General features: G+C 39.9%; 1 protein-coding gene across 7 annotated transcripts in view; it reads left to right on the forward strand.

Annotated features, from left to right (window-relative positions):
• UBR5 (ubiquitin protein ligase E3 component n-recognin 5) overlaps positions 1-17,302 on the forward strand; it is an 84,062-nt gene extending 66,760 nt beyond the window's left edge. For 6 of the 7 annotated variants that reach the window (XM_077351754.1, XM_077351757.1, XM_077351760.1 and 3 more), the window contains 17 exons: positions 363-535; positions 931-1,044; positions 1,908-2,125; positions 3,398-3,518; positions 3,599-3,697; positions 4,762-5,005; positions 6,472-6,586; positions 7,269-7,413; positions 8,378-8,508; positions 9,327-9,387; positions 10,147-10,322; positions 10,732-10,816; positions 12,433-12,588; positions 12,742-12,855; positions 14,359-14,503; positions 15,030-15,115; positions 15,762-17,302. In XM_077351754.1, the coding sequence (XP_077207869.1) occupies positions 363-535; positions 931-1,044; positions 1,908-2,125; positions 3,398-3,518; positions 3,599-3,697; positions 4,762-5,005; positions 6,472-6,586; positions 7,269-7,413; positions 8,378-8,508; positions 9,327-9,387; positions 10,147-10,322; positions 10,732-10,816; positions 12,433-12,588; positions 12,742-12,855; positions 14,359-14,503; positions 15,030-15,115; positions 15,762-15,974 (2,396 nt within the window). In that variant the 3' untranslated portion in view covers positions 15,975-17,302. The remainder of the gene's footprint in view (positions 1-362; positions 536-930; positions 1,045-1,907; positions 2,126-3,397; positions 3,519-3,598; positions 3,698-4,761; positions 5,006-6,471; positions 6,587-7,268; positions 7,414-8,377; positions 8,509-9,326; positions 9,388-10,146; positions 10,323-10,731; positions 10,817-12,432; positions 12,589-12,741; positions 12,856-14,358; positions 14,504-15,029; positions 15,116-15,761) is intronic. The other variant, XM_077351758.1, reaches the window with a different exon arrangement.
• The last annotated feature ends 1,111 nt before the right edge of the window (positions 17,303-18,413 follow it).

Genomic DNA, 18,413 nt, shown 5'->3' on the forward strand with positions numbered 1-18,413 from the left:
GGGGTACTGGTCGACCTCAACCAAATGCCTGATGGAGGAGCTCCCTTTTGCAGGCCCTGCGGAACTGTTTGAGCTCCGTCAGGGCCCTGATCTCCTCTGGGAGCTCATTCCACCAGGACAGCATATCATTTTAAGTCACAGGAACAAACTGAAATCTGTACAAATCCCAGTAGTTATCTTGTAGCAGATGTCTTGAACCACAGATTATTTTTGGTTAATTATGATGTTATTGTAGACTTTCCTAGTTTTATCAGACAAGATATTCACAGGGTCAATCTACAGTATTTTGATTTTGAATAATAATTTTTTCCCCAAACCTAATGGTTCTTTGGCTTCTCCCACCTCACATTTCTCCTTTTCAGGTGCTACACTTAACGACAAGGATGACGACTCCCTCCCAGCTGAAACAGGCCAAAACCACCCTTTCTTCCGACGGTCAGATTCCATGACGTTTCTTGGCTGTATTCCACCCAACCCTTTCGAAGTTCCTCTTGCAGAGGCCATTCCCCTTGCAGATCAGCCACATCTCTTACAGGTAACGTTAGATACACCATATAAAAGAAACAAAAAGCAACAGCCTATTCTCTGATTTTTGGTGGCCAGATTCCGGATTCTTTAATCAGGGTTAAGGACTTGGGAGAAAACTGCAGGATGTTTTGCTGGCCCTGGCCCTTAAAGTTTATCCCAGTCAGGGCTTGCTGTTAACCAAGGTTTTGAAATTAGCTTCAAACCCTGGTTATTAACTCTGGTTAAAATAAGTCCTGATTTGTGCCTTCAGTACTAGGATGGGCTGGAGGGAGGGAAGCGTTAAATAAATGGATACTGAAGAGAAGAGGAATGTATCTTTCTATAGTTTGTTTGGTGAAGTTTGTGTGTGTTCCAGTGCCAGGCGAAAGAAACATAGATTTTTTATTATTATTATTTTGGCAGCCAAATGCTAGAAAAGAAGATCTGTTTGGTCGGCCAAGTCAAGGTCTGTATTCGTCTTCTGCCAACAGTGGAAAGTGCTTAATAGAAGTAACAGTAGACAGAAACTGCCTTGAGGTACGTAGTTTACTATGGCATTCTCTAGCAAACCCTCCTTCTTCCTCTCTGTTCTCTTCTCCTTTCAGTTCTGCCAAAAAGCCTGTGTTGTTTGTGTGTGTTGTTTGCGTGTGCATGTGTCTTGGCTGAATGAACAAGGAAATCACTATGACAAGGGGTAGTCACACTGCAGCCCTCCAGATGTCCATGGACTACAATGCCTATTAGCCCCTGCCAGCAAATGCTGGCAGGGGCTCATGGGAATTGTAGTCCATTGACATCTGGAGGGCCGCAGTTTGACTACCCCTGACTATGACATCCCCCCCCCCCCAGACTCTGGAAAGACCAATGCATCAGCCAATAAAAGGGGTCACTTATTCAGGCACAGACTGCTACAGTCTCTGAAAAAAGCAAGCAAGTATGCATTTATCACCATTTATCAAATAGAAACTGTGTATTGGTAGTTCAAAAAGTTAGGATTTTTTTTTCAGAGCTCCCATCCGTTCTTTAAATTACAGCTCTTTATTTTTCACCTATTTCCCTTCTTCATTCATAGTGAAGTGGATAGATGGGTGTGCACACAAAATTCAGTTCCTAATATAATAGATCTAAGAGAGAATAAATACTTTTCCTTGCAGAATTCTTCCTGCTAGAGTCCATTTGCCCTTTTCTGGAGTGTGTTCATTGGATAGAAATAGTTTCTGAAGCTTGTCATGCTAAATGAAAACATGTATGCATAACGAAGATCTTCTGTTAAAATAGTAGGCTGAAGAGGTTCAAAATAATCTGCTTCAGCTGGCTTTAAGTGCTGGATTATAAAGCCTGTGCCACCGTAGTGTAGCAGTCCTTATTTACGCAGCAGTTTTAATTTCTTCTTTGCTTAGGTTCTACCAACAAAAATGTCATACGCAGCCAATTTAAAAAATGTCATGAGCATGCAGAATCGACAGAAGAAAGAAGAACAACAAAATGTGCCATCAGAAGAATCCGAGGGCTCAAAGCCTGGTCCTTCAGCCCATGATCTTGCAGCACAGCTGAAAAGCAGTTTACTGGCAGAGATTGGGCTGACTGAAAGTGAAGGCCCCCCTCTGACTTCCTTCAGGTATCTTGAAATAGCAGCTCATTCTCTTTCTTTCTTCCCAGTATGGTCACTCTGCTGTCCTTCCCGCTCAATTCTATGTAGTTCAGAGTAGGAGCCTGGGGTGAGTACCAGCAGCAGATGAGAGAGATTAAAGGGAAGTGGATGAATTGGAGACAGGAGATTCCCATCGTAATTCTGGTTTACTGTAGGCAGTTAGTGCTTGATTGGAACGACTGTTGTTGCTATTGTGCATCTTGTAGCAAGGGCAAAGATATGGCGTTTTCCAGCCACTTTGAAGCCATTGGAGATGTGTGGGGTTTTTTTTGTCAGATTCAGATTTACTGCTTTAGGAACATGATGCATTATGGATAAGTTAGCACAAAATTACACTGTTTTTTACATTTTGTGAAAACGAAATAAATAAAATATTAAAGTAATGATTAATGAAGTCTCTTCAATCAGAGACAGAACAGTGGGGCACTGCTTCATATAAATGTACAGAAAAGGAAGTTTTTAAAATTATCTTGATAGAGTCATCATCTAGAAAGTTACCAGGGTAGCAAGGCAAAGATATGCCCCCGAAAGCAATGATCTCATTCCCAGGCTACTTCCAGTTCCTGGGGGACCCAGTCACCTGGTTCAGCAGACTTTTTCAACTGGATCCACCCCACTGAACTCTTCCACTGGGGCCGGATCCACCTCACTGAAACCTTCCATACCATATGGTAGAAATGATGTGCAGCAAAATTGTTAGAGGAATAGGACAGAATGAGCTAACTGAATATCTGGACTCCATATCTGGGCTTCAGTCATTACCATGTGTGATAAACTTCAGCCAGCAAGGATATTAAAGAAAACTATTATTTTAGCAGAACAGATTTTGAGTCCAGTAGCACCTTTAGCACGAATGACGTCTTATTCAAGTTTATGAGCTTTCGTGTGCACGCACACTTCCTCAGACATTGTATTCCTCAAACGTTGTTGGTCTTAAAGGTGCTACTGTACTAAAAAATCATTCTGCTGCTTCAGATCAACACAACTGCCCGCTTGAATCTATTATTTTAGCATTTTCTCAAATTTTCTATGTTATTCTAGAGAGTGGACTTTACATCTCTAGATAAGCTGAATTCATTTCAGTATTACTTTTGTCCTTGAGTTAGGTTTGTAGAATAGCATAGATGTTTTCATTTGACTGTTGCTAGAAACACAGAATTATTTGTTACATAAATGAGAACCATTGCCTTTTAATATACCAACTCCCCCCCCCCCCCCCCAATTTGTTCTCTTTTCCAGGCCACAGTGTAGTTTCATGGGCATGGTCATTTCCCATGATATGCTGCTTGGACGTTGGCGGCTTTCTCTGGAGTTATTTGGCAGAGTGTTCATGGAGGACGTGGGAGCAGAACCTGGATCGGTATGTTTTTTTCTTAACTGAAGACTGCTTGTTTGTTCTGTGGGGTGTTTTTGATACTGACATGCAGCTTCTCTTTGTAGATCTTGACTGAATTAGGTGGCTTTGAAGTAAAAGAATCAAAATTCCGTAGAGAAATGGAAAAACTTCGAAACCAACAATCTAGGGACTTAACACTAGAGGTAATTTTTTTGTTTGATCTTTATTTAAAAGATGATCTATACTGAAGCATCCCATTGCTCACATTACAGTGAAGTATCATTAATGTGGTAGTCTAGCAGTCTCACTTTTGTGTTCCAGGTTAGGTAATGGGCTACTAAATCATGAGAACCCTGAGCAATCTGCTGGATGGAGGGACTCCTATTCCTTAGGAGTGTTAAAGCCAGTCTGCCTTTTCCAACCTGGGGGCCAGGGGGCGGAAGAGGCTGCTTTCAATTGTTGGGCCATTGACATTCTCTTCTTGCTGGGCCTTGGCTGTGTTCATGCTTTTCAGAGGCACTCTGATTGCTTAGTAGTCTGACAGATGTAAAGAGATTGGTGCATAGCTTGGATAGCTGATAGTTGAGCAAGTACCACCAAGAAACCGCATCAAAAGTTTACTTGGGCATAAACACTTGACTTCCAGTGCTGCTTCAATGTATGTCCTCAGCCTGCTACTAAAAATTAGGCCACTAGAGTTGTTTCTGTCCGTGTGCATTATGGTGAATCTAGACTCAAACGCTGGGTGTGACCAATGTAGACTCTTGGTGGTTCTTAGGGGCCAAACTGAATTTAGTGTAGATGTAGCTTTGGCAGAGGGTAGCCATGTTTTTGAGAAGTGCTAGCTAGCTTTAGATGTGCTAATTTATCTTCCTGTTAATAGTTCATTGCTTGGCAGTTACAAACCATCCTCACATCTCATTTCCCTCTTTTTGGGAGGGGTGTATTTAAAAGCCCTTAATGATATGGCTTCTAAGCTCCGGAATATCGTAAGTATCTCACAGTCCATATACTTTTCTCCCTTAAAGAGGAGAGGTGGCATTTGTTGGGATTATGAATGTTCTGATATGACATTTGCTCCAGTACAACTGGCTGTTGTGGTTATGTTGGACATTACATGAACATTCAGTTTTGCTAGGTAGAGCTGAATGTCCATGTAGTTTTATATTTAGGACTGGGCTTGGGGGGGGGAGGGGGGCGTATGACTTCAGTTTAACCTGGTGCTTTCTGTGGAAGCTTAAGATCTTGTTCTGGATGTGTCTACTAGGTTGATCGAGATAGAGATCTTCTCATTCAGCAAACAATGAGACAGCTCAACAATCACTTTGGCCGCAGATGTGCTACTACTCCAATGGCAGTCCACAGGGTAAAGGTTACATTTAAGGATGAACCAGGTGAAGGCAGTGGTGTCGCAAGAAGCTTTTATACTGCAATCGCACAAGCTTTTTTGTCAAACGAGAAGCTGCCAAATTTAGATTGTATCCAAAATGCCAACAAGGGAACACATACAAGTAAGTGTCTTAAGTGTCTGTATAACATGAACTTTGAGCATTTCTTTTCATACCGAATGATGTGTGGCAATTTTGTTTTCAATGAGAAGGGCTGATAAAGACCCATTTCTGTGTACTGTGTTGAGTGGCTCTGCACATGGTGGTTGTACTTGTTTCTTTCACTGAACTGACTTGCCTGACAGGCAGCCCTGTAGAGATTGAGAGGCAAATTTACAGGCGACAAAAAAAGATTTTGTGTGCTGTGTTTTGTAAAAAAAAAGAAAATAAATTAACCCATTTTGTAATTCTTCACCTTTGCATGCGGAGACTGGATGATTAGGATTATGCCATCACTTGTTGTTTTTATTGTTGACCGATTGGTTATTAATTACTGTAATTTTATTGTTCATTACTGTAATTTTATTGTTCATTAGGGGATGGGGTTTTATGTGAGCTGCCTTGAGCCTTCGGGGGGAGGCGGGATAATAATAATAATAATAATAATAATAATAATAATAATAATAATAATAATAATAATAATAATAATAATAATAATAATAATAATAATAACTATGCAAATAAAATAAACTTGTCCAACAACACACTGGTTGCAACAATCGCCATTCAAAAGAATACATCTCAGCAAGGGGCCTAAAACAATTCACCTAAAATCAAGCCTAAAAACAAATACCTTGCACTTCCCAAAGGGAATTTGACAGAGAGCTGGGTTCTTGCACCTTTGTCTGGAAGAGAATTTAAGGAAGATGGAGTTACTCTAGAGCAGGGGCAGTCAAACTGTGGCCCTCCAGATGTCCATGGACTACAGTTCCCATGAGCCCCTGACAGCATTTGTTGTCTGCTCTAGAGAATGCTCTAGAGAATGCTCAAGCTCTTTTGGTTAACCTGCTGAGAGTGCTAGCAACTTTAATTGGCAGACAGTCTCAGATGGTGAGAGGGAGTCTTCGGGATATGAGAGTCTCTCTTTATGGAGGGCTTGAAAGGCTAACACCGGTACTTTTAATGGACCTTGGAAGCAGGTAGTGCAACAGACTCAGAACAGATTGAAAGGTCTCCTGTTAGCTGCTGCAGGCTACAGCCAGTCATCTCTGTTTTGCACTTTCTAGTTGAAACCAAGGCCCAGGGTCTTAACCTGATCAGACACAGTTTGAATGAACCCACCTTACAAGGCAGATATCCAGAACAAATGCATACCCAGCCAGCATAACTTCAGTCAAATTTCAGTTTGTTGAAACTCCTCAGCTTGCTTTCAGGCAGGCATGTGTAAATGATTATAGGAGCTGACTTGCTATCTCATTGACAATTTTCTGAGCCCTTTCTGAAGTTTTCAGTAGCTGAGGCCAAAGAGGTAAAGCATAGGCAGACCCAGCTATATTTGAGTGCAGTGTTGATGTCTTCATAATATTTTCTGTATAAATATTGTTGGAAAATGCAGGTTTACAAGATCTAAACTTTGCTCTCCCCATCAGGTCTCATGCAGAGGTTACGGAACAGAGGGGAAAGAGATCGGGAAAGGGAACGTGAAAGAGAAATGAGGAGAAATAGTAGCGGCTTGCGAACTGGCTCTCGGCGAGACAGGGATAGGTAAGTAATGTTTTTAAAATAATTAATTTTCAGAAGAATGTCAGAAATGGCGAACCACTAGTTATTATCGGGTGTTTCTCTTATTAAGTAAGTGGCTGCTGGTCTTTTTTCACCTGAGCTCCATAGCTGCTATTAGAATTCTTGACAACTGTGTAATAGCTTATTTTCACAATTTCAGAAGTATAAGATCCTGTATTTATTAATGCATTTATACCCTGTTGTCCTAGTTAGGAATTCCCAGAATGGTTTACGGAACAGTAAGAAACAGTTCATTGTAGCAACAGCAGATCTAACTTAATTTCCACTGCCACCAGCATAGGGGTGGATCTGGTGAATCCATTTGTTTCCAGTGGTTCTTTCTCTTGAGCAGTAGAGCTTCTCACATGGGGAGAATGGTTTTTTTGCACCAGAAGTAAATGCCTCAGCAGAATTGTCCGACTGCTTCCACCTCATTGTCTATAGCAGGGGTAGTCAACACTGGCAGGGGCTCATGGGAATTGTAGTCCATGAGCATCTGGAGGACCACATCTGGAGGACCCTGGTCTATAGATCAGGTTGCACAGAGCAAGATCAGAAAGTAGCTATGAAGCCAGTGATACCATGTAGGATGTTCCTGTTATCCCTTATCTTGTTGGTCACTGCAAAGTCCCAGACGATTTCTGATGAAATGTTCTTTTTTAAGGGACTTTAGAAGACAACTCTCAATTGACACTAGACCGTTCCGACCTGCATCAGAAGGGAATCCTAGTGACGACCCGGACCCTCTTCCTGCACATCGACAGGCTCTGGGTGAAAGACTTTATCCCCGTGTACAAGCAATGCAACCTGTAAGGCTAACCTCCTCACCTTTCTGCTGTAGAGTAAATTGTTTTTGTTTCTTCCTCGGGATTTATTGGTGCGTTGAGTCATAAATTGATTGGGTATATTTTGACAAGTTCTTGTCTTCTCTACAGTGGTATGACTAATTCATAAATGTGCATGAATGGATATATTGAAAACCTTTATTATGTGGCTGAATTACCCAAAATGCTCAGTTAACTTGCATTGTTCAGATTTCAGATCCCTTCCCCATAGCCACCATGGCCCTGCATCTTTGATCACATGCAGCATGCGCTACTCCTGCATCTCCAGTTGGCCAGCATGATGCCTCTGACTGTTGCTAAGCTTCTGACAGCTGGCACTGCCAGTTGACATAATACTTGGATGCTGTCTCTCCTCACAGCTGCCAAGCTTGTTTCTCTGGGCAGGAAAGAGCAAACTTTTTGTATTTATTTTATTTTAATTTTATTACATTTATATACTGCTCTCCCTTGTGGCTCCAACCTAGTTGTGGTATCCACCCTAGTTGATTAACCTGCAACCCAGATTCCTCATAACTGTTACATAGAACTTTTACTGTACTGTGACATGAAGGCTTTAGCCTCTGCCCCAAAATTTGTTGCAAGTATAGAGCTCTGAGGACTCAAAACTGTTCTATGCCAAGGATTGCCCAGTTGATTCCACTGTAGAAGAAAGCTCCATTCACGTAAAAGGATCTATGCATGATGCTGGCTCCTTCATTTAAGTGAGTTGTGAAATCTATGAAAACAGAATGTCTGAGTGCATGGCTGGGCTGTGGATCAATTCATGGATTTATAGTTTCATAAGTGCTGTGAGCTGTAGCTAATGGTTCCCTTAAGTTGGAGAATGCACTCCTTCCATTGGAGAAAGGGAGCCAACCACTGTATCTAGCTCATAGTTATCAGATGAATATAGACATTTCAAATAAAGGTATTTGTGTCTGTTGTTCAGGCATTTGCAAGCAAGATCACAGGTATGCTGTTGGAATTGTCTCCTGCTCAGCTGCTTCTTTTGCTGGCCAGTGAAGATTCCCTTCGAGCAAGAGTGGATGAGGCCATGGAGCTTATTATTGCACATGGAAGGTATATGAACATCAGACTGTTCAAGGAAGTTGAAAACATGCGCGTTGAGTCTTGATGGTAGACAAAAGAGTCAGGTCTTGTACACATCTCAGCACTGTCACTGAACTCCTCTGAATTTTAGGGGAAGCTTGTTTTTCAAACCTTAGTTTTCCTACAGCAGAATTTTTGTGAATATTCAGAAAATGTAGAATGATAGGTATGTGTTGTAAGGAAGCTCATAAGCATTACTACTAATGTAGTCTGCATGTTTTTAAAGGAAAAATGTTAAGAACTTGCACTTCATGAAATCAAAATTTTAGTACAGTAGTTGGGGGTACGTAATAAACAGGGTTAATATCTGAAAAGAAATTGTTCATATGTGGCAGGAGTTCAGTAAGATACATGAGAACCAAGAAAGGTCTAGGATTTTTTTTTAAAAAGACAGTTAATTAAGTGGGTTATTTGATTTAAAAATCCCAGTAGTCATGCGAAACTAAAATATGCCATGGCCTCATTTGCATATATTGGGAATCCTAAAGTATAAAGCATCTGAGTTTAGAATGTTGATGAGTTTGAAAGGATTGTGCAGTTTTAACCTTGAATTTTATCTTTATTTTTGGACTTCCAAATTCTGTAGCTTCAGGTGTTGGATACTGTTAGGCCATACTAGGTGGGATTAGTATATATTTCTCCTATACAACTGAAATAATTGGCAAGAATTGGGAGTATTCAAGGTTGAATGAGATTTTTTAAAAATGGAAGTTATCCTTTTGATAATGAAGTCAAAATTTCTGGCTACATTTGGCTGTCTCATAGATATTTTGTTTTTATCCTCAAAGGGAAAATGGAGCAGATAGCATCCTAGACCTTGGATTGTTGGATTCTTCAGATAAAGTACAAGTAAGAGATCTATTTTAGCATTTGCTCACTTCCACTGTGGGGTAGGGAACGTACAAACTTGTTTGCCGCTCCTTCTCATTAGATTCCTGGGGATTGGATTGGTTTTATTTAAAATATATATTCTCTGCCTTATCTTTGACTAGGGGTGCCAATTCCATGGTCAGGCCTATAGATCTCCCAGAATTACAGCTGATCTCCAGACTATAGTGATTCGTTTCTCTGGAGAAATTAGATGTTTTGGAAGGTGGACTTTTTGGAATCACATCCCTGCTGAGGTTCCTTCCCTCCCTAAGGACCCCGCCCCCCCGATGCCATTCCCAAAATGTTCAGGAATTTTCCAACCTAGAGTGAACAATCCCATCTGAGACTCAAGCCAACTTAAAGAAAAAGCAAAAACTTGCAAGGACACAAATATGATAAATGAAATATAACCTAAAACAGGGGTAGTCAACCTGTGGTCCTCTAGATGTCCATGGACTACAATTCCCATGAGCCCCTGCCAGATGTCCATGGACATCTGGAGGACCACAGGTTGACTACTGCTGACCTAAAAAACTTTTGTGAACCAAGTTTAAACTAAAAAAAAAATTGATAAAGGTAAATACACCCACATTTTTAGCAACAGTTTCCTGCACAATCTTTTCTTAATTTAATACAGAACAGTTTTCTTTTCTTAATTTAATACAGAACATTTTTGAGCTGTAAAGCGAATTTCGGCTTCTTTAACACCATCTTTTTCATGTTTTTCTTTACTAAAAGGAAAATAGAAAACGGCATGGTTCCAGTCGCAGTGTAGTAGATATGGAATTAGATGATACAGATGATGGGGATGATAATGCGCCACTGTTCTATCAACCTGGAAAGCGTGGTTTCTATACGCCAAGGCCTGGCAAAAACACAGAAGCCAGATTAAATTGTTTCAGAAATATTGGCAGGTAAAGTATGCTTTCCAACCATATTCTGCACAATCGTGCTGTTACTGGGGTTTCTCAAAGCCTGAAGAATGTTTCAGGAGTTTCTCAATGGCAAAAAAGTTGAGAAAGGCCAAATTGTATGGTCATATTGACCCACCCCCTCCCAAATGGCCAATGATGGGGGGAAGGGGAGGGGCCCTGATGGGCATGTACACAGCTATGCTTCCCAACCATATTTTGTAAGATCACATCACTTCAGTGGTTTCTCAGTGGTAAAAAAGTTGAGAAAGGCTGGTCTAAGATAAGATTTCCCTGCAGTCTGATAATACCTGTTTTACAGTGATGACCGTTAAGCACTGGTAATAAAGATGATTTCTCATTTTCAACATTTTTTCTGTTAAATTTAACAAACTTCTCTGTTGCCTCTCAGAATTCTAGGGCTGTGCTTGCTACAGAATGAACTTTGTCCAATCACATTAAATCGGCATGTAATCAAGGTACTCCTTGGCAGAAAGGTCAGTATTACAGTAGTAGTTTAATTGCATTTAGTAAGGGAATACCAACTTACAGTACATATTACAAGGAAATTGAATAAGTACACATCTTTTTTTTTTAAATCACTTGAGTCAAGGTTATATGTGCATTATAATTTGATCAAAATAATCAGGAAAACTTTCTGTTCTTTGAAAATATCACAGCCAAGCAAGACACTCTTTACAGGATACATCACAGTTGTTATCTGTAAAGAGTACCCAGTTGATGTCCTATGAATGTTTTTAAAAATTCTAGGAGTGCCACAGACCCCTGCAGAAGAACATTATCTCAGTCTAAGCATATCTGGGAGCTATATGACCTCCAAGCTGCTCATTTGCCCTTGGTACTGAAAGATAACACTGCAGTAAAGGAGGTGAAAGAAGGCGCTATTTGTAGATCATGCTCTTCATTTTAAAACAAGTTAACAGTTGATCAGAAGAATGATATTTGGACCCTTCTTGTATAAATAGCCAAGGAGAAAGATTGCTACATTTCATTAAGGTATAGAGTGGGATAGTGAAATGCAAAAACCGTTTTGACATTTTAAAAGCTGTAGGAAGTAATTGACTGTATTTGTACATCACAGCAAACCTCTGTGTGTGACCAGCATAGACATAGCTTGTTTGTCATTCTTGTGCACACCTTCTACTTCTTCCCATCTCTCTAAAGTTGGTTTCTGAGGAGGTATATATATTCAAGTGTCTCTATGAACAAAAATTTATGTGAAGATTTCCCAAGTCAGGAAACTTCAATTGTGCTCTGGATGCCAGTGGAGAAACATGGAAATGCACAACGTTTATGAACCATAAACTGAAGTTTGTAATATATGGAAAGCAGTTATTTCTTAATTTTATAAAGTGTCTCAAAATGTGACCATCTAATAACTAAGTGAGTGTCCTGCATAGTGCAGGGGGTTGGACTAGATGACCCATGAGGTACCTTCCAACTCTATTATTCTATGATTCTATGAAAATCTGTGATGAATCCAGGTTAAATGTTTATAAAAGTATTCTTTGTCGGTATATCTTGAATCATACTTGTAAAACTCCACAGTGTTTCAGCTCTGACCTCAAACCAAACCATGGTATCTGCTAACTGCAGTTTGTAAGATAAACCATGGTTTAAGTTTCTAAATGTATAACTGGCAAAGCATGATTTAGAGCTACCTATTTGCTTTTGTCTTCTGTCTTTTATCACTCAGTTTCATAACTGCACTGCATTCCATGGTGCAGTGACCTCAAGGGCAAAGCATTGGCTGTTAGTGGTTTAAGTGTAGCAACATGCAAACCTATTTCAAATCACTGTTTCTGATTGTAGTTTTGCTGATGGATCAAACTCTGGTTTATAAGTTCAGCCATTATACCAAGCGGTAGTTAAACTTCTTTAACGATAATTAGATGTTATGTCTGAAATGAGCCATTTTGATTATCAGAGGATGGGAAATCTTGGATCTCCCTAAGACCTGGTGTGCACATACTTTTTCGAAGTTAATGGTAGGCTGCTTAGAAGTGTAGCATTCCTATAAGCACACACCTAAACTTCATAGTTCTTGGATAGACCCAGCTTTGCTATTAAAGACCATGCTTATTATTTTCAGGTTAACTGGCATGATTTTGCTTTTTTCGATCCTGTGATGTACGAGAGCTTGCGGCAACTCATCCTTGCTTCCCAGAGTACAGATGCCGATGCTGTTTTTGCAGCAATGGACTTGGCATTTGCTATAGATCTGTGCAAAGAGGAAGGAGGGGGACAGGTAGGCATTGATTGAATAATTCAAAAGCAGCTATACTTTGTCCTTTTCTGGTTAAAAGTAATTGTAAACAGCAATTGTAAACAGCAAATTGGAAACATGTAAGTAGAAAAAATTTAAATAGAAATTAATAGATTTCTACTGTTCTCTCCACAGGTTGAACTTATCTCTAATGGTGTAAATATACCAGTCACTCCACAAAATGTATATGAATACGTTCGAAAATATGCAGAACACAGAATGTTAGTAGTCGCAGAACAGCCTCTACATGTAAGTGATAAGGATTTTTTCCCCTCATAAATGTATTGGTTTCTCTTTATAAACATATTGGTTATCTCTTTTGTTATGTGCGAAGTCGTGTCCGACCCATCGCGACCCCATGGACAATGATCCTCCAGGCCTTCCTGTCCTCCACCATTCCCGGGAGTCCATTTAAGTTTGCACCTACTGCTTCAGTGACTCCATCCAGCCACCTCATTCTCTGTCGTCCCCTTCTTCTTTTGCCCTCGATCGCTCCCAGCATTAGGCTCTTCTCCAGGGAGTCCTTCCTTCTCATGAGGTGGCCAAAGTATTTGAGTTTCATCTTCAGGTTATCTCTTTAGTGTTACATAATCCATGCAGAATTATAAATTTAGATATATTACTATAAATGTAATTTCTGTATGAGAAGAAGGGTTGGTTTTTATACTCCACTGTTCACTAACCAAGTCTCACAGTAGCTTACAATCACCTTCCCTTCTTCTCCCCACAACAGACACCCTGTGAGGTAAATGGAGCTGAGAGAGCTCTGACAGAACAGCTCTGTGACAATTTATTTATTCCCAGTCATTTCATTACATTAATTTTGTAAGATGAAAGAAATCTTGTAACTTTTCATTGGGTTTCTATTTCAAACTGTGGTTAATAACAAATTACTTCATACTGAAGATGTGCCTTGGTTGATCAGTTTTTCCAGGTAGCTGTGATTTATGGTGTCTTGGGAGGTTGTACAGAAGAATTTAGGACTCCTCTGAAAAAGGAAGAATAACATGTATCATTTATGTGTTTAACTCAGGCCAAAAAAATATGATAAAAACTGTACAGGCACTGATCTTGCTAGGAGATCTCTCCACAGGCAATGCATACCGGGAGAATTACAACCCAGAACAACCAGGAAGGCTTAGTGGCCCATCTAATCAGTCCTGTGGTGATAGTGCCTCAACATATCTGTCAACAGAAAAAGAAGGCATCCAGCATTCAGACAAGCACATTCTCTCTCAGTGCTCACACTGTTTGCTAAAGCAAACAGTGATGTCTTGTGGGGTGGGATAAAAGACAACACTATTGTACTGGGGGAGGTGCTAAAGGCACCGAACTCCCAGAATTCCGCAGGGCCTGCAAAAGGGAGCTCCTCTATCAGGCATTCGAGTGAGGTTAAACCAGCCTAAAAACATCCGTAGGCTCCCCTCAAGTCAGACCCACCATAATCTGAAGGATTCAGACCTCCCTAGGGGTTCCATTAAAGTTGTCTTATTGAAAATTGTTCAATGAATTAATTATGGTAATCAGTTAAATTTATATTTACTGATAGAATTGTTACTGATTATTGTGCTATGACTGCTACTTAATACATGATGTTCTGTGTATTCCACGACGTTCCATGTAAACCGCCCTGGGCTGTATGGGAGGGCAGTATAAAAATCTAAGTAAATAAATAAACTATTAGACATTGTATTGCCAGCCAGCCTATATTTCCTGTTGATGCTGAACCAGTAATTCTCATGACTCTTTCAGGCAATGAGGAAAGGCCTGCTGGATGTGCTTCCAAAGAATTCCTTAGAAGACTTGACAGCAGAAGATTTCAGGCTCCTAGTAAATGGTTGTGGTGAAGTAAATGTGCAAATGCTTATCAGTTTCACCTCTTTCAATGATGAGTCAGGTAAAGAATCCTTTGTTAATCTCAAGAGTTACAGGACAGTAGTGGCATGCTTATTCGTGTACCAGTTAGACAAGTGTCATCTTGCTATAAGCTTCCATAATACTTGCCTTTTGTAAAGGTGATCCTGAAGGGCATGGCTCCTGCACACCAATGTTCTCTTAGAAGATGTCTCCCCTACAAGTGAAACCTGCCTGCCTGGTTTAATTCAGGGGTAGTCAACCTGTGGTCCTCCAGATGTTCATGGACTACAATTCCCATGAGCCCCTGCCAGCAGGGGCTCATGGGAATTGTAGTCCATGAACATCTGGAGGACCACAGGTTGACTACCCTTGTTTTAATTGAAACCATATTTTAGCTTTTACTATTCATGTGCTAAAATAAGTCCAGGGTCCTTGCGTGCTTGGCTTCCTTTCCTCGATGGTTTTCATTTGAATTGTAGCATATAGTTAAGTGTTGTCTTTTGTGCAAATGTTTGTTTCCATTACAGAAATTGCTGTGAACTGACTTTTCTTTTATTCTGTAACAGGAGAAAATGCTGAGAAGCTTTTGCAGTTCAAGCGTTGGTTTTGGTCCATAGTTGAGAAGATGAGTATGACGGAGAGGCAAGATCTCGTGAGTATTTTCTCTCGGCCAAATTTCCAACGTTAATTTGTTACCTGTTGAGTTAGGGTGCTTCTTCCACTTGGAAAAACATATACTACCTTAAGTTTGGCCAGAATTCTGGGTGTTAACTCGACACAATGAAGGAATCTTAAGCCTTGTGTTTCTTGAGCAAAATCTCTATGTGCTGCATTAAAAGGGAGTAAAGCTGGTGATACAACTGGAAGGGGTGGGGGGGGAAGGCTGCCGTTCAAAGGACAAATCATTCAATGGGCATCCCCACACCCTGGGCCTGCCCATAGAAATTTTAAACCTCAAATGACTGCAATGGAAAAAAAGGTGTTAAAGAGAACCAGGTCTGTTTTCAAATAGCACTTGAGAAATAATGAAGCAGTAGTTTCCCAGAGTTCTTCATACCAGTTATTTGGAAATTATAGATTTCTGCTACTAGCTATTTAACCCATTCAAGCCCTTAGTTTTGTTGATTTGGCAAATGTTTAAGAGAGGAATCATAGGCTCTGAGCAGCTGGGATGTTTGAAGTGGTGGCTTTCTGTGTAACATTTTGAGTTGTAAGGTTTTGGGCTCAAGGGACTTACAACTTTGCCAAATTGGTGTTTCCTGAAGTATCTAACCGTTTACTTTTTATCTGCCCCTTAGGTTTATTTCTGGACATCAAGCCCATCCCTGCCTGCTAGTGAGGAAGGATTTCAGCCCATGCCTTCCATCACAATAAGGCCGCCAGATGACCAACATCTCCCTACGGCAAACACCTGTATTTCTCGCCTTTACGTCCCACTCTATTCTTCTAAGCAGATTCTCAAACAGAAGTTGCTACTCGCCATTAAGACCAAAAATTTTGGTTTTGTGTAGAGTATTAAAAAAAAAAGTGTGTATTGCTGTGTAATATGAACTAGCTAGTTTTTTGTAGATTTTTCCATTTGTCTATAAAAGTTTATGAAAGTTAATGCTGTCATGCTCTCCTGCTGGTACTTCAGTGATTAAATGCAACATTCCTGTACTAAGTTTGTAACCCATGGGCTGAAGGCACTCTAGCAATGTTAGACTGTATCCATTTGCTAGTTGGCAACTTTTTGGCCAGACTCCAGCCAAAGATGACAGCAGAACAATATAAATTACACTGTGATTTAGCTTCTTCTTTTTTTTTTTTTTTGCTGAGGGGGAGAAATATGTAAAATGTTCTAAAAAAATTCACTGCTTGCCTTTGTGGAAGGTGTTTCAGCAAAGGCTCTTGTACAGAGGGAGTAGGGAATTTCAAAATAAAAGATGAAGTATGTTCTGTGTTTTATTTTAACTTTTTTTTTAAAGGTGTTTAATTTTGTGGTTGGCTGCAGTTGTGCATCATGTATATTGAACTTGTAAAAAGTTCTTGCCAGTTCAGAGCTGAGTTGAAAAATCATTCACGTTTGCTTACAAAAACCACTGCCATTGCAATTTTTTGTCTGGTTGCATTGGACTCTGGCACATTAGAAACCACCACTAATGATTTTGCATGTAATCTATATACCTTAGTGAGGGTCTTTTTTTGTGTATATAACAAGGAAGCCAATGCACAGTATTTAATCGTTCACAATCAACACTTTTGTATCCCTCCTCCCTTGAGCAGTCAGTCAGGAAGTTGTTCCATTTCCAACTCCAACCTGGAAACTTGTTCTGCTGTGTCTCAGGCTGTCGAAGCTGTCAGCCTAGGCACTACCTGGTAACTGTAAAATGTTTATAAGATCATGATTATTTGAAGGTACCTTTTGAAGAAATTTAATGTTCGTGAGCGGCTTAACTACTTTTGTATCTAGCCTTTTTTAAGTATCTTGTTACAGTTTTTAATAAATTACAGACAAAGTACAAAGTCATACTGAAGAAACAATAGTTTTTATTTATGTAGCCTGTATATTTTTAGTTATCGCAGCATACCACTTGTCCACTAAACCGCTCTAAAGTTTCGCAAGTGGATAAAGTTCATCCCGATCTACAATCAAAACAGAACGGTTCAGCCCACATTTTACAGTTAGCAGAAAATCCTTAATTGCCTGGGCCTTGCAGATTCTTTCTCGTGAGCTGAATGTGTGGATGGCAGGCAATGTAGTTTGTTCATCTAGCACAAAAAAAAAGAATATTGCCAAATGCATTGCAATGTGTGCGCAGAATTCTCACTTTTGTATTAAAAGGTTTCCTTTTTTAAAGAGCCCTGTTGTATTTCAGTGTATTAGGAGTCCATTTTGTTAAGTACCAACATGTTCTATGAAAGGGGAGGCACTTTGAAATGGCTTGTTCACTCTCTCATGGATAGAGGCTAGGCTGGAACTCTTTAATGATGATTAGTTGTAATCTCCCCTTTTCATTTGGGTTTGTGGCTTAGGGAAAGTGCACATTACTGAAAACTTGGCCAAATTTCTGCCAAAATCGACCAGTCTTTCCCACCCTTCTCTCTCATTTAAGCATTTCCCTTTCTGCCTTAGCTTAAAAATAATGGCTTGGGATTTTTTTGTAGAATGTCTAACTGCAGTAGGTCTGGGAACTCTAGAGCATTTCTCTCACCTCCGTGTAGCAGACTCTGAAGACTGTTCCCCACCTCTTAAAAGTAGACGGCCTGGCTTATTTTTAAACAAAACAAAAATAACCTGCAGGTGCTGTTTAAACATTAGGTTTTTTTCCCCCTGCATGTGCTAATAAAACAATTAGCTTCCCCAAGTACAGTCCTTCCAGGCAGAACAACAGAGGCTGCCATGATGTTTTTAATGGATATAGAAGTCTGGATTCTGCTCCTGGGCTTGCCATCAGCTTATGGTAAATTACTTAATGTCTCTGAGCCTCTTGCATTCTGTAAAATAATCATTACCTACCTCACAGAGATGTTGAGGCTTAGTAAGGTTATCCTCCCCCGGGTGCCCTCTTACAAAAAGGCTGTGTATAGTGTAGAGTACTGTTATATATAACCTGTGTATATATAGCATATTCATATGTTATATGTATAATTCTGTATATAACATAGCTGTTTTACAACAATCACAGCTGGATAAACAACACAATCAGCAAGCTCTTTACAGTAGCTTAACCATTACATATCTACACACTTAAAACAACATGTTGCTGACACTCTAACCAAAGGGGAAAGTTAGAATGATTTATGCTGTCGTCATTGACTCAAGATGTATATGTAGCTATATAAATAGCTTTTCTCTGTATATTTGAACAGTATCAAGCTTTTAATAAGAAATGTTTATTAAAATTGTACACCGCATTAACCGTCTGACTTAAATTAGTTTCTTTTTAAATGTGGTAGAGAAAAGAGAG

This window comes from Paroedura picta, chromosome 9 (assembly GCF_049243985.1).
Source record: "Paroedura picta isolate Pp20150507F chromosome 9, Ppicta_v3.0, whole genome shotgun sequence".
NCBI classification, from domain to species: Eukaryota; Metazoa; Chordata; class Lepidosauria; order Squamata; family Gekkonidae; genus Paroedura; species Paroedura picta.